This window comes from Lepidochelys kempii, chromosome 11 (genome assembly GCF_965140285.1).
Source record: "Lepidochelys kempii isolate rLepKem1 chromosome 11, rLepKem1.hap1, whole genome shotgun sequence".
In the NCBI taxonomy this organism is placed as follows: Eukaryota; Metazoa; Chordata; order Testudines; family Cheloniidae; genus Lepidochelys; species Lepidochelys kempii.
In genome coordinates, this window is record NC_136390.1 from 43,525,664 (window position 1) to 43,542,122 (window position 16,459).

The window sequence follows — 16,459 nt, forward strand, 5'->3', positions numbered from 1 at the left end:
ATATTTTTATCCCTGAGGTAGGACTGTTGCCATATAAGAGCTGGGCTCCCTAGAAGCAGCAATCTCCTCATATCTCTGCACAGCAGAAGGGAACCAGGTGAGTTTAAGAATGCTGACTGAGTCTCTTCGCACAGTGGCCAAGGAAGAAGCTGGTTCCTGGCAACTGTCCCAGCTCCTGGCTGTCCTCCGGCTGGGGGTAAAAGGCTCTTCTTCCTACTGCCTACTCAGTGTGTGGCTGGAGAAGCCGTCATCCGGCAGTCTGTGAGGGGACCTCCTTTCTGTGTGTCTCATTCAGTTTCTGTGCTTTTCCAAACTATTCAGTGGGTTGCTGGTTATCTTCCTTAACTTCATTCTTCCAAAGTCCTACCAAAGATCTAAATTTATTCTTATTTCCCAAACTAAACTCTTGGAGGAGGTTAAATGAAGTGGAGGGAAGGAAATGCTGTTAGTTTAGATGGTATTTTAGTATAGTCTCTACTGGTTGAGACTGATTTGAGACATACTCTTCTAAGCTCTCTGGCATCATTCTAGCCACAAAACATGAGAGCAAGATTTCCTCAGCCTCTGACTTAAATCAGGAGAAGGAAACCAGGGCTTTGAAGTGTGTTCTTAAATTAATCCTAATTTCAATATTTTTACTAAACTGAAATTATAATAAAGAAAGAAGAGTTGTTTGGCCAAAAATATAAAGCCATGTATTAAACTTGCCCCCTAGTGCCTGACTATTGTAGAATATTTGGTACATTAAATCACACAGTGATGGCACACTTGTGCATAGTGGGCAACAGGCAAGTGTCAATTTAAGATTTGAATTTTTCTTGGTTTATGTGACAATCTTACCTTTAGTTAAAGTTTATTTTCATACATTAGTTTGTCTTTTTAATACAAGTAAAATTGTATTCAGTAGAACTGAAACAACTGCAAAAAATATACATTCCTCAGGCTGGGATTGTTTCCAAAATAAAGGTAGAAAAAGACTGTTTTTCTTTCCTGGGAGGTTATGTACTTTGAACCAGAAATAGCCCTTTTCACCTTGATCAATAAGTCAAGCTCTTCTGCAGTGGTTCAAGTACCGGGCAGACTGAAATAAACTATCGACAGATTTATTAATACAAAAAGAAAATGAGTTATTTACAAGATTAAAGCAGGTAAACATTATACACAAATGAGTTACAATCTTAAGTTTCAAAAGGTAATAGAAGCTTCTATAATAAGCAAGCTGTATACGTCCTTTAGGGCTAACCCGAGCTAAGCAGCTGGGGATTCCTTGCTTGTGCTTAGAAAACCTTGCCCCCTAGAGTCCAAGCAGCATAGAGATACCGTTCCTTCTTGTTAGGGTTTTTTATTCCCCCCTCCCCCCCCCGCCCGCGCTGAGCTGCAAACTGAGCTGATGAGATGAATTTACTTGCATGACTCCTCTTCATGGGGAGGGGAGGAGTGCAGAGCATCACAATCTATTGTTCTCTTTAATGTTCCACAATAGTCTGTCTGGTGTTGATGGGACTTCCTTGTTGGCCAGGATGTTGCACCTTCTGTTGGAGACCAGTACTTTACACTAGTTAATGTCTTTCTCCTGTCTGATGATTTACCCAGTCATAGAGGTTTACAATCCAAATTCTTAAATATTACCTTACAATATAGGATATAGATGCTATAAGTGAGATTAATGCATGCAGCAATTTACAAGCATTCAATAAAGTGTAAACACTAAACATATTCTTATATAATCCTAGTCCTAAAGATAATACACAGGTGAGCCAGACTGATTCCAGTTGTTGGTTTGTCAGTGTTCAGTTGAGACATGGGGACCCTGGCATGAGCTGAAACCTGGTCTGCCAGTGTCACACAATATAACAGATAGACCCTACTGGTCTGCTATGTTAACAAAGCTGTCGTGCATGCATGTTAAGTCCATATACCATCCTTAAAATCATAATGAAACTTCTTTTTATGTGCAGTAGATTCTCTTTACAAATAATTTAGTTGTACCTGCCTTTGTTCAGAAAGCAGTGAAGGGCTCAAGTCTGGATTAATAGCTTTCAGATTTGGAATTTGAGATTTTGGCCTTTTGGCTGGCAAAGGCGAATGCCAAATACCCAATAGGATTTAACATTGTGTTCCTCACCACTGAGCTTGAAAGGTTATTTATACTTGCCATGCTCTCACTATCGAAAGTGAGAGTTACCTTGTGAAAGTTATTTTATTCTTACACAGAAACACTGTAAGTATTTTATGACGATGACTGCCGCTGATAAAAATTAGTATCCTGTGGAAATGGCTTTGTCCAGGGTTATAGATAGATATAAAAAACCATTCCATTAGTCAACTATATCCTTAATTCAAGTAAACTTTATTGGTAATAAACACTGCCTTTTAATCTAGCAGAATTGCAAAGCAAAAATCGTGAAAATGTTGGCTAGTGAAAATATGGCAGCAGAAGGACCTGAAGTATGTGTGGTGTTTTTTGTTTTTTTTGTTAAAAAAATATGTTAGAGTTGTAGCACATGCTGGGGCTTGTTCTCGAAGCATATTAGTCAGTAATAGCCACAGAAGATTTGTGCCCCAATGTTCAGGTTGACAAAATGTCACTTAGAATGATTATTGGTGACTCATAAACAACAGGTTTCAGAGTAGCAGCCGGGTTAGTCTGTGTCCACAAAAAGAAAAGGAGGACTTGTGGCACCTTGGAGACTAACCCATTTATTTGAGCATAAGCTTTCGTGAGCTACGGCTCACTTCATCGGATGCAGACCGTGGAAAGTGTAGAAGATCTTTTTATATACACACAAAGCATGAAAAAATACCTCCTCCCACCCCACTCTCCTGCTGGTAATAGCTTATCTAAAGTGATCACTCTCCTTACAATGTGTATGATAATCAAGTTGGGCCATTTCCAGCACATTGGATGAAGTGAGCTGTAGCTCACGAAAGCTTACGCTCAAATAAATTGGTTAGTCTCTAAGGTGCCACAAGTACTCCTTTTCTTTTTATAAACAACAGTAACTTTGGCAGTCAAATGCCACCATAAAATGGGAAAAACAGATGCAACTTTGTTAAACAGAAGAATTCTTCCTAATGATTTTGGACAATATATCCTTATACACTATTGTCCAATGAAGTTTTATATTTTTTTTTCTTTCCTTTTCTATTTTCCCTAAAACAGAATACAGATATCTGTACTTTATAAAAATTGTGCTAAGTATTAGTTTAATATATTTAAAACAAATCCATGTTTTGCTATCAGCTAATACGTGTTTTCCTATTTCTGTGCTCCTCTTTGTTTCCAGGCCTTTTTGCAAATGTGCAATCTGCCAGTCCAGGTGGTTTGTAGAGCAAATGCAGAATATATGTCCCCATCTGGTAAGTGTGGTGTTCATTTAAATTACTGTGTTAGTACCTATGTTTTGATACCATGGCAACAGCACCTCATCTTGCAGATAACAGCCAGTCAGTGCTTGTGTATGTGGGTTGCCTCTTTATTTTTTTCCTTAGTCTACTGCGATTTTTTCCTCTATAGAGAATGAGATAAATCAAATACAAATTTTTTAAATGTGCTGCATTGCAATTTTAAATGCAGTGGACATACAGTGGATTCACGTACTTGGTTACTCAGAAGTCTGGTGTAACACTCTCAGAAAAAGCCTAGGGACTCTTGGCCTTCTCAACCCCAAAGATTTCTGTACGCAGAAGTATCTCTTCTGATCTCCAGGGAGATACCCCTGGGAATACTCTGTTGGCCAATCAATGGTGTTCCATTTTCCACTGTTGTAAGGGTGAGAAGAAATGCATTTTGTAATCTTAGGTGGAAGGTGATTGTCAGCATATTAATAATTGTGGACAGATCATGGATAAACTATCAGTACCAAGAACAGTGTTGTACTTCAGTCCTCTTCTGATTGCAAAAAACGCAGATTCAGTATTTGATGTGTATGCTATCCCAAATTATGTTGGAAATTTCTATACACTCTCATCTAAAAGGTTACTAGAAAAGAATTGCTGAATGCACAACACAGTTCTGATATCCTAAAATTCTTCATTGCATTAGGATCCGTTTGTGTGAGTTAAATTAAGCTACTTCTATAATTTTTAATTCGAGTATGGAGTAGTAAAAATGCTTGCCTACATGGGTCTTTGTATTTACATACTGCATGGTTAGCTCTGGTCCTCCTTCTTGGTATTAGTGGAAAATAAGCTGGAATCCTGTCTTTAATTAATGCTTTAAAAAAAATCTCAATGATTGGTAGCACTGAAAACAGTACAGTTCTTGTAGCAAAACCAGGATTTTTTTTTTTTTAAATCAGTCTTTCAAAATAAACGCAATGGGCTGACTCTTTGTAGAAACAAGCCAGTATCTTACATGCATGGGAATAGGAGTGGTGATACTTGCATTCTCCACCTCTTGCACTCCCTTCCTCCCAGCCACATGGCTATTATCTAATACACCATTACTTGTGTCTGCAGCTTTTTTTCTATACCACTGGCTAAATAATGCAGAAAGGAGCATGACTGACAGGGGCTGATGAGAGTTGTGCTGTACGGATCACATCTAGGATATTCTATTTGTCATACTGGTTCCATTTTAAATACAGCTAGGAGTAGAAATGTGGTGATTTATTCATCGTCCTAAGTGCCCCTACTATTTTTGCGCACTGTTGTCCTTGTTTTTCTGTTTACTTCAGTATCGTTTTAATAACATTTAAAATTAATTCCAACCAAAACAGGCTATTCATAAAAGGTTTTCATTCCTGAAAAAAATCTCAAACTGATTGCAGTGGTTCTCAGACGTGCATCTCCACACTTGTGCAGGATACTTTGCAATGATACTTACTTTTCACAACTAGAAGATCCTTTTGAGGGAGTCAAATGCTGACTGTGGATATAGGAATACCAAAGGATCATCTTTATATGCTAGCAACATAAACCATAGTTTTTGCAATTCAGAAAACTTTGCATTTCTATTGTAATATGTCATCATATGGCTGCAGATGAGGTTTTTGTTGGTGCAGTGCACCTCATCTGTTACCCTTAGGCTGACTGTGAATCAGAGAGGAGTGAATCTCATGATAAAGACCATGACTGAACCAGATGTTGTTATGATCTCTGTTTGAACTAGGTCTAGTAGTAGGTTCTGTGCGTTTGGCATATGGTTGGACTTCTTAATATTTTCATTAATATCTTTCAAATTATATTACTTTTAAAAACCCTGTAAATAATATTTGACTTTGGTTTGTTCTTTTAAAATATTCTGTGAAGACACACTTTTCTGTCTTCCTTTTCCTTGTCTCTCCTTGAGAGCCTTTTGTGTATTGTGACCTGTTTCGTTTATTGGCTAACTCCATTATTGTCTTACGTCATATTCAGTGAACTATGTTTACTAACATAAAACAAAAAATGTCCAACATCTCCTCCATCATGTTGAGGTGATTAAATAACAATATGTAAAATACATATATATAATCTAAATTTCTTAAAATTACATAGCACTGTGTATGTACTCGCAAAAAGAAAAGGAGGACTTGTGGCACCTTAGAGACTAACCAATTTATTAGAGCATAAGCTTTCGTGAGCTACAGCTCACTTCCTCAGATGCATATCGTGGAAACTGCAGCAGGCTTTATATATACACAGAGAATATGAAACAATACCTATTCCCACCCCACTGTCCTGCTGGTAATAGCTTATCTAAAGTGATTTCCAGCACAAATCCAGGTTTTCTCACCCTCCACCCCCCCACACAAATTCACTCTCCTGCTGGTGATAGCCCATCCGAAGTGATAACTCTTTACACAATGTGCATGACAATCAAGCTGGGCTATTTCCTGCATAAATCCTGGTTCTCACATCCCCCCCACCCCCATACACACACAAACTCACTCTCCTGCTGGTAATAGCTCATCCAAACTGACCACTCTTCAAGTTAAAATCCAAGTTAAACCAGAACATCTGGGGGGGGGGGGTAGGAAAAAACAAGAGGAAACAGGCTACCTTGCATAATGACTTAGCCACTCCAAGTCTCTATTTAAGCCTAAATTAATAGTATCCAATTTGCAAATGAATTCCAATTCAGCAGTTTCTCGCTGGAGTCTGGATTTGAAGTTTTTTTGTTTTAAGATAGCGACCTTCATGTCTGTGATCGCGTGACCAGAGAGATTGAAGTGTTCTCCGACTGGTTTATGAATGTTATAATTCTTGACATCTGATTTGTGTCCATTTATTCTTTTACGTAGAGACTGTCCAGTTTGACCAATGTACATGGCAGAGGGGCATTGCTGGCACATGATGGCATATATCACATTGGTGGATGTGCAGGTGAACGAGCCTCTGATAGTGTGGCTGATGTTATTAGGCCCTGTGATGGTGTCCCCTGAATAGATATGTGGGCACAGTTGGCAACGGGCTTTGTTGCAAGGATAAGTTCCTGGGTTAGTGGTTCTGTTGTGTGGTATGTGGTTGTTGGTGAGTATTTGCTTCAGGTTGCGGGGCTGTCTGTAGGCAAGGACTGGCCTGTCTCCCAAGATTTGTGAGAGTGTTGGGTCATCCTTTAGGATAGGTTGTAGATCCTTAATAATGCGTTGGAGGGGTTTTAGTTGGGGGCTGAAGGTGACGGCTAGTGGCGTTCTGTTATTTTCTTTGTTAGGCCTGTCCTGTAGTAGGTAACTTCTGGGAACTCTTCTGGCTCTATCAATCTGTTTCTTTACTTCTGCAGGTGGGTATTGTAGTTGTAAGAAAGCTTGACAGAGATCTTGTAGGTGTTTGTCTCTGTCTGAGGGGTTGGAGCAAATGCGGTTGTATCGCAGAGCTTGGCTGTAGACGATGGATCGTGTGGTGTGGTCAGGGTGAAAGCTGGAGGCATGCAGGTAGGAATAGCGGTCAGTAGGTTTCCGGTATAGGGTGGTATTTATGTGACCATTGTTTATTAGCACTGTAGTGTCCAGGAAGTGGATCTCTTGTGTGGACTGGACCAGGCTGAGGTTGGTGGTGGGATGGAAATTGTTGAAATCATGGTGGAATTCCTCAAGGGCTTCTTTTCCATGGGTCCAGATGATGAAGATGTCATCAATATAGCGCAAGTAGAGTAGGGGCTTTAGGGGACGAGAGCTGAGGAAGCGTCCCCTAAAGCCCCTACTCTACTTGCGCTATATTGATGACATCTTCATCATCTGGACCCATGGAAAAGAAGCCCTTGAGGAATTCCACCATGATTTCAACAATTTCCATCCCACCACCAACCTCAGCCTGGTCCAGTCCACACAAGAGATCCACTTCCTGGACACTACAGTGCTAATAAACAATGGTCACATAAATACCACCCTATACCGGAAACCTACTGACCGCTATTCCTACCTGCATGCCTCCAGCTTTCACCCTGACCACACCACACGATCCATCGTCTACAGCCAAGCTCTGCGATACAACCGCATTTGCTCCAACCCCTCAGACAGAGACAAACACCTACAAGATCTCTGTCAAGCTTTCTTACAACTACAATACCCACCTGCAGAAGTAAAGAAACAGATTGATAGAGCCAGAAGAGTTCCCAGAAGTTACCTACTACAGGACAGGCCTAACAAAGAAAATAACAGAACGCCACTAGCCGTCACCTTCAGCCCCCAACTAAAACCCCTCCAACGCATTATTAAGGATCTACAACCTATCCTAAAGGATGACCCAACACTCTCACAAATCTTGGGAGACAGGCCAGTCCTTGCCTACAGACAGCCCCGCAACCTGAAGCAAATACTCACCAACAACCACATACCACACAACAGAACCACTAACCCAGGAACTTATCCTTGCAACAAAGCCCGTTGCCAACTGTGCCCACATATCTATTCAGGGGACACCATCACAGGGCCTAATAACATCAGCCACACTATCAGAGGCTCGTTCACCTGCACATCCACCAATGTGATATATGCCATCATGTGCCAGCAATGCCCCTCTGCCATGTACATTGGTCAAACTGGACAGTCTCTACGTAAAAGAATAAATGGACACAAATCAGATGTCAAGAATTATAACATTCATAAACCAGTCGGAGAACACTTCAATCTCTCTGGTCACGCGATCACAGACATGAAGGTCGCTATCTTAAAACAAAAAAACTTCAAATCCAGACTCCAGCGAGAAACTGCTGAATTGGAATTCATTTGCAAATTGGATACTATTAATTTAGGCTTAAATAGAGACTTGGAGTGGCTAAGTCATTATGCAAGGTAGCCTGTTTCCTCTTGTTTTTTCCTACCCCCCCCCCCCAGATGTTCTGGTTTAACTTGGATTTTAACTTGAAGAGTGGTCAGTTTGGATGAGCTATTACCAGCAGGAGAGTGAGTTTGTGTGTGTATGGGGGTGGGGGGGATGTGAGAACCAGGATTTATGCAGGAAATAGCCCAGCTTGATTGTCATGCACATTGTGTAAAGAGTTATCACTTCGGATGGGCTATCACCAGCAGGAGAGTGAATTTGTGTGGGGGGGTGGAGGGTGAGAAAACCTGGATTTGTGCTGGAAATCACTTTAGATAAGCTATTACCAGCAGGACAGTGGGGTGGGAATAGGTATTGTTTCATATTCTCTGTGTATATATAAAGCCTGCTGCAGTTTCCACGATATGCATCTGAGGAAGTGAGCTGTAGCTCACGAAAGCTTATGCTCTAATAAATTGGTTAGTCTCTAAGGTGCCACAAGTCCTCCTTTTCTTTTTGCGAATACAGACTAACACGGCTGTTACTCTGAAACCTGTGTATGTACTGGTGTTTAAAGATGGTATCTGTCAAGTAGGTGTTTCATAAAGACGGCCAAGTGCTCTATTTACTTTCCTGGGATTTCCACAGTTATGCTTTGGGGAACATTAAACTAATAATCTTCCCAGCAAAGCAAGATTAATTCATGATTGGATTGAGACCTATCGATTTGTACAATAACTTGCAAATATTTGTTAGAGCAGTAGTCCCCAAACTGTGGGGCATGTCCACCTAGGGGTGGGGAGGCAGGGTATGGTGTGGCCTGGGCCAGCCCCTACAGAGGGCAGGGAGGAAGCAACCATGACGCCCTGCTCCATCCCAGCTCTGCTCCAGCACTGCCTCCAGCCACAGCTGCCGGCTCCCACCACAGCCTGGCCACAGCTCTGAACCCAGCCGCAGCCCTGGCTACCAGCCTCCACCATGGTTCCTCACCCTGCCTTAGCCCCACTTCAAGCCTCCGCTGCCCTGGCTGCAGCTAAGCTCCCAGTCCCAGCCTCCGCCCCTGGCCTTGGCTCCGTTCCCAGCTGCAGCCTCAGCCTTGGCCCCCTTACTCCTGACCACCGCCCTACCCCCTGAGCTATGTCCCTGCTCCTGGCCTAGTTCCTAGGAGGTGGAGGGGTGGACAGGAGTAAGGGGGGGCACGACGGTGAAAAGTTTGGGGACCACTACGTTAGCATGAAAGCCAATCAATAGGACAAGTCGTAGCATAAAAGTGTGAACTAAAGCGATAGGCGTGGGGAGGCTCTATTTGTAAGTGTCTCTCAAATGAAATTTTGCATGTTCATTCTCATGTACAATCTGATAGACTTTGTGCAGAAACACTTCAAAGCCATGATTTCAAAAATTATTCTCAGTATGTATTGAAAGGTTTAATTTACTAAAAATATACTGTCTCTCACTGCAGGCAAAGTACCCTTTATTCGTGTAGGAAATCAAGTAGTATCTGAACTTGGCCCCATAGTCCAGTTTGTAAAAGCCAAGGTAAGGATATTAAATATACTTGATCAGTAACTGCTAAATACGGTAGTCACTCTTTTTAGCATTTGCACTCATTTAGCTTACTAGTATGAAATGTGACATAATTAGTTTTTAAGAGAGTAAGGTAGAAAAACTTCATATGAATGTAAAGGTAACTGCATTTTTACAATGTGGCAAATATATTAACCCCAATGCAGGCAGTAACCTTTTGCTTAAGGAAAATATGGTGTAATGGGGGTTTGTGATGGTATGATGGGGGTATTTTCCTCTGGCATTTATTCAAATGATAGAAATCAGCTGTAAGTACAGGATTTCATCATGTTAACAAGGAACTGAAAAATAACCTAGACCTTGCAATAGCACTTCTTTTTTGGCTCCCAAGTATAGTATTCTTAGAAAGACATACAGTGTTTGCTTAAGGCTTGAAATTTCAGCTAATATATGTTTATATTTGCTTTTACTTTGTTCTATCCTTGTAAAGCAGGGTCTGCTTATTAAGTAGTTTATTTTGATAAACTGTTTATATCATCAACTTACTTCTTCACACAGAAGAAATCATAGTAATAGTGAAGCCATGAAATCAAGTTGTACTCAGCTAAAAAAGAAATGCACAGTAGTTCTGTCGCTGAAAATAAATCTACATTTGTCTTTTGAGTTTGATTATATTGCAATAGAACATTTTCTGTTTAATACTGAAGGTAATTTTAGTATGGAAGGTACTTTATAATATTTACCCATCTATTTTATGATTTAGAGACCTATATAGAGAGATCAAGACCTGATCTAAAGCACATTGACTTCTGTTGACTTTAGCTCAAGCCCTAGCTGAATATTGTAATATCCTTTCTTACAGGGTTGTATATTCTTTTACCCCCTTAGGGCCATTCACTCAGTGATGGGTTGGATGAAGTCCAAAAAGCTGAGATGAAAGCCTACATGGAATTAGTCAATAATATGCTATTGACAGCAGAGGTACAGCAAACCATAATAATTTGTTGATTTTGTAGGTGATAAGTGGGCAAAAATGGAGGGGTTTTTTTTCTATGTGGAAAATGTATTTTATTTTCAAATTCTTAGATTGGGAAATAGTTCATCAACTCATAAGCTAGTGTCCTTACAAGAAAAGAACTCCACATTCTCTGTGGTCTCTTTACAAATGTCATATGAAAATTTCATGAATTGAGGTTGAATTTTGTTGTACAAAACAGCGGTGAGTTTATAAAGACTAACATGTAGCTGTAAAGAAAGTTGACACATAATTTATATAGTGTATTCTGAACTCCATCTTAATTTCAAATCTGATCTGGTGGCTGTTCTGAAAGAGAACTAGCAACCAGGCTTTTGTCTTGTAAGCATCACCATTAACTTCTCTTTTGTGTTCATGGAAGGCACTGTTAGACTTAAAATATTTGTGGGATATGCTGTTAATTTAACTTAAAAGAAAACATCAATATTTAGAAATAACTCTCTGTGCAATCTAACCGAAATTTCAGAATAAAGTAGTGATTTTTTTCCCCTAGTTGTATCTTCAGTGGTGTGATGATACTACAGTACAGGAGGTGAGTGGTTCTGCAGCATTTATCTTAATTAAAATTTAATGAGAAAACACTTTTGCTCGCAAATGCAAGTCCCTACTCATAAATGAAACATTGAGGTTTATACCATTAATGATATAGTTTTTCACTTTAATTTTGCTTGCATATACGTTTTAGGGAAGCTGTGCGTCATTACTGAAGGTAGCTGGCTGCAAAGTAGATATGTTTTTATATATTTTTCAGCTAGAGTAATAGAGTAAATGGTTTCTTTTTCTTTAGGCTGCAAACTATGAATTTCTGTGCAGAGTAACTTCTTAATATTTTACAAAAGCCAGTGTGAATGCCTTTTGACCCATGACAGCCATAGCTGTTTTGTAAATAACAGCATACTGTCTTACCTGCTTTTTTTTTAAAAAAAAAGTGATTTTGTTTTTGTGGGTTTTTTTTAAACAAAGATTACTCATCCAAGGTATGGATCCCCTTATCCTTGGCCTCTCAATCGCATTTTGGCCTATCAGAAACAATGGGAGATCAGACGTAAGATGAAAGCTATTGGATGGGCTGGCAAGTCACTTGAACAGGTCAGTCAGATAATAGCCAGAGTTGAATTCTTCATTCTGTTTTTTCTTTTTTAAATAACCTCTCAGCAATGAAATACATATAAATAAAATATCAAAAGTGTCAAAATTCCAGAGAAGCAATATTTTATTTCCTATGTTTCATAAAATATATGTATTGTGAAACTCCATACATTTAAAACAATTGTCTATGGAATCCATGTCTCTGGCTTCAACAGCAATAAACTTTTAAATCACACACACAGTCTGAGAAAAATGAAAGATGTTTTCTCATGAATATGTATCTCTGTGCTGAATGTCTGTTTATGTGAGTTTAGACCATGATCCTGGAAAGGGATTAGCAGACAAGGACTCTGATTCCCATGTGAAGATAATGGGGTCCCTTTGCAGGATTGTGGCAATTTTGTTCTTGGAGCTCCAAGAAAAATACAAGGAAGTTTAGAGGTAAACATTTGATATATTAATTTTAACCCAATTACTGACAGTAGGAATATTAGCAACTTTCCTTATGTCAACAATATACTTGTCATTGAAGGTCTGGAAATAAGATTTGTAATTGGAATCTGTGTAACATCTATGATCTACATAGTTAATTTAGTCATTTATTACAAATGCCTACTGCTCCTATGTATGCAATAAGGGAGCTATTTTGTAGAGAATTGTGTTCTCATCTGACTATTTAGGTACTGTACTAATCTTTTGTTTGTTTAGGTGTTGGAAGATGTAGATCAGTGTTGTCAAGCTCTCTCTCAAAGACTGGGAACACAATCATATTTCTTCAATAAGCAGTAAGTTATTTTATATGGAAATGTAATGTACTGTAGGTATATTACTCTCCAGAACATAGCTGGATGGGGACTATTTTTGCCTTATTTTAATACCTTATGAGCAGTAAGGAACATGTGGGAATGAATCCATAAATTGCATATATAAGAATTTCTGAAATTATAAAAGATACTAAGTTTCCATAAAATATTTCATATATTTTCTCTAGTGTTTTTTAGACTTAATCCTATTTTCTACTGACATGATACAGAATACACAATAGTTTGTCAGTTAAAAACATATAATGTAAAAACAGAAACCTGTAGTTTTAATAGGTAACTAAGCAATAATCCACTTAATTACATTAGCATATGTTGGCATTTCTTAGATACCTATCAGTGTAAGTGCGCTAATGCATGATAAGCAGAATGAATGAGACGTATTTTGATCCAACCGCGCTTCCTGCATAGGTTAATTCAAGTGACACAGTGGCGGGGAAGGCTATGTCTACACTGCATCCCAAGGTGGGATTGCAGCCCGTGTAGACATACCACACTAGCTTTAAGGGCGCTAGCACAGATGAAAATAGCAGCACGGCCTGAACAAGCACACTGGGGACCCTGGGTAAATACTCATGTTGCTAGCTTGTGCTGAAGCCTGTGTCTCCACATCGACGCTGCTGTTTTTAGCTGTGCTACTGCAGGTAAAGGATTCATACTTTGGATTGCAGCGTAGACATACTTTAAAGAGTTGGGTTCACATGAAGATGCCTGTGAAGTCATATGACTGTGGGGAAACACTGGTCTTCTCCCCACAAAGGATTGATTACAAAGTAGCAGCTATGATTTGAGTAAGTACTGTTCTGGGCCTTTGCAGAAAAGCCACTGCGGACCCAGATCTGACATACACCAGCTGTCCTTTGCTATTGTCAGTCAGGTCCAGTTGCAAATGTGTACTCTCCCAAAAATATTCTTGTAATTACTGTGAATTTAAAATAATGTTGAATATATTCATGTACTGCACCCATCACCATGGCATGTGAACCATGAAGTTACATAAAGAATATACATTCCAAGTGCGATGTATGTGATTTTTTTTTTTAAAGCTGCCTTTGCATTCCCCTGATTGTGGCAGTATCTGGGGGCCAGTTTTAGGTATTTTTGGTGGGGTGACAATGGGGAAATTACAAAGACACTTAAATAAAATCAGCTTGTGACGTTACACACTAATAGAGACAGGGAAGGGGTTAACTGACGGCTTATTAAAGCAAGGATATATGAAGGAGCCAGTGGGATTCAGAGGGGAGGCATCTGGGGGTGGGAGGAAGCAATTGTCTTGTCCAGCTATGTCACAGAATCAGAAAGCAAGGAGGAACTGGGAAACTGAGTAACTGTATATTGGATTGTTTGGTTTTTCCCATAGGTTAAGTTTACTTCAACTGACTGTTACTTGTTAGTTTGGACCAGACCGAAGAAAGCTCAGTTTATGATCCCCAGTACATTAGGTGGGGATGGAAAAATGCCTCAATTAGCAGGCTGTAATATTTTGTTTCTTGCCTCTTTTCCCCCAAGGATTTTGCAAAGTTAAGGTTAGGTGGGCAGTGTAGTTGGATGAGAGTGAGTGCTGTAGGATTACATAGTAGTAGAGAACAATTATTCCAACTATTCATTTTGAGGCATTCTGAACAGTCTTTTATAAAGGTGGTATTTGTTTTGTAAAGGATATGCTATTGTTTGGGGGTGTTAGGTGGATTCCATAACACACGCTTTCAACCTTCAATTTTTTTAATGTTTTTTGTCTGTAAATAGTAGAGTTTCTCAATAATTAGTCTCATAAAATATTCTTCTAGCTCATTAATACTTAGTATGTAGTTCTTGGACATTAGTGAAGAAAAGCTCTAAATTGTTAAAATATACTTAAGGAAAATGTTTTTTGGGTTTTTTTTTTGTTTTGTTTTGTTTGCAGATAGACCAGAGCTGCAAAAAGTTCACTAAGGTCAAGCTATGGAAGGCTTGTACACATAGCCATGAGTATGACTGCAGACTTATTCAAGAAACCACTGTTCTCCTTTGGGTTATGGTGGCTTTGGTTACAGTGTTTTATTTCCATTTGTTTAGTCTCTTTAACACAAAAGAGATGGCCATAAATGCTACTACCATGTAGTTACTTTTTCGCACTACTCAAGGAATTTTTGGGTGGCTGAAAAGCCCAGGAGAGATGTGGCGTTTTTGCTGTTTTGAAGAGCACCATTCTGTTCGAAGGGGTAGTTTTGTTATGCACAGTATCTGCAGAGGAGACTGGGAATATAGATTCCCTTCCCACAAAATCAAAAGTGAGAAACAGTTGGTGCTGGACAGAGGAGTCAGTGGGTAGGCTTTGCATGCATTTTATGAAAAGGTATTTTGTAACTTCTTCACTGTTTGGGAAAAAAAAACAACCCCCCAAACCGCTCATTTGTTAATGGGAGCACTGAGCAGCAATTGAGAATTCAGGCCACAATTTGTTAGTATACATATAAAATACGGTAGAACCTCAGAGTTATGAACACCTCAGGAATGGAGGTTGTTCATAACTCTGAAACGTTTGTAACTCTGAACAAAACATTATGGTTGTTCTTTCAAAAGTTTACAATGGAACACTGACTTAATACAGCTTTGAAACTTTACTATGCAGAAGAAAAATGCTGCTTTTAACCACCTTAATTTAATGAAACAAGCACAGAAACAGTTTCCTTACCTTGTCAAATCTTTTTTTTTTTTAATTTCCCTTTATTTTTTTAGTAGTTTACATTTAACACAGTGCTGTACTGTATTTGCTTCCAAACAAGGTGTATCGCTGACTGGTCAGTTTGTAACTCTGGTGTTCATAATTTTGAGGTTCTACTGTATTTAAGGTTTTATGCATTTGTTAAATCTTGAGCTTTATTTGGTTAAATATGACCAGTTTGATTACTTTGAGAAAATACTTGGAGTTTTTTTAATATTTAAAAAAAAACCAGAGTACAGTAGGATTTTCCTTATAAGGTTTTCAGTGTTTTCTGACTCCCAGAGGCCCACTTTTTCCCCTGTCTCTTTTATAGGCCAACTGAGTTAGATGCATTGGTATTTGGACATCTGTTCACAATTCTTACTACTCAGCTGACCAGTGATGAACTCTCTGAAAAAGTGAAAAACTACAGCAACCTCGTGGCCTTTTGCAGGAGAATAGAGCAACACTATTTTGAGGATCATGATAAAGACAGCTCTGCAAGTGCTGCATCCAAATCCTCAAAGGGTTATCTACCGAGTTAAATGCTTCATTTTGTGGTGGGGAGGCCCAGTTTCTGAAACAAATTTTGATTTCATTGTTTAACAGATGATGATGATGGCTTTGAAAATGCAAAAGTGTGTAATAAAACCTCTTGGAAGCTGCTAAAACATTCTGGAGCACGGGAAGTTCAAACTGCATTTTGTGTGTTATAGAATTCACTGTATACATTTAACATGAAATGATTTTTAAGGTATTGCCATTTAAATGCCATATAGGCTATTAAATATTAAACTAAAGTGACCTTGGAACAATATTGTATCTGTATTAAAAATAAAAAGAAATTAAAAACTACTATTTTTAAAAGTGACTGTTCAATCTTTCCAAAAACCTTTTAATAAGCTTTAGTCGTATGTTAGAAGCAGTGTTTCCTTTTGCCCTTCTGCTAGGAGGATCTGAAAAGTAATTTGCATTACACCCTGTAGGATTAACTTGTTGACTAGAAGGTAGGCAAGTAATAGGAAAATTTACTCTATTCAGGCTTCAACAAGTTTCCACTTTGAAAGTCAGTGTGTTTACAAGGTGATTAGGTCCTTTTAAGAGATTAGCATTCTA

The 16,459-nt window shown here is 39.0% G+C and overlaps 1 protein-coding gene across 4 annotated transcripts in view; it reads left to right on the plus strand.

Moving 5' to 3' along the window:
* Positions 1-16,183, plus strand: part of MTX2 (metaxin 2) — a 55,707-nt gene extending 39,524 nt beyond the window's left edge. For 3 of the 4 annotated variants that reach the window (XM_073305954.2, XM_073305952.1, XM_073305955.2), the window contains 7 exons: positions 3,288-3,360; positions 9,647-9,723; positions 10,600-10,692; positions 11,241-11,279; positions 11,711-11,836; positions 12,545-12,621; positions 15,678-16,183. In XM_073305954.2, coding sequence (XP_073162055.1) covers positions 3,288-3,360; positions 9,647-9,723; positions 10,600-10,692; positions 11,241-11,279; positions 11,711-11,836; positions 12,545-12,621; positions 15,678-15,888 — 696 coding nt within the window. In that variant the 3' untranslated portion in view covers positions 15,889-16,183. The remainder of the gene's footprint in view (positions 1-3,287; positions 3,361-9,646; positions 9,724-10,599; positions 10,693-11,240; positions 11,280-11,710; positions 11,837-12,544; positions 12,622-15,677) is intronic. The other variant, XM_073305951.2, reaches the window with a different exon arrangement.
* The last annotated feature ends 276 nt before the right edge of the window (positions 16,184-16,459 follow it).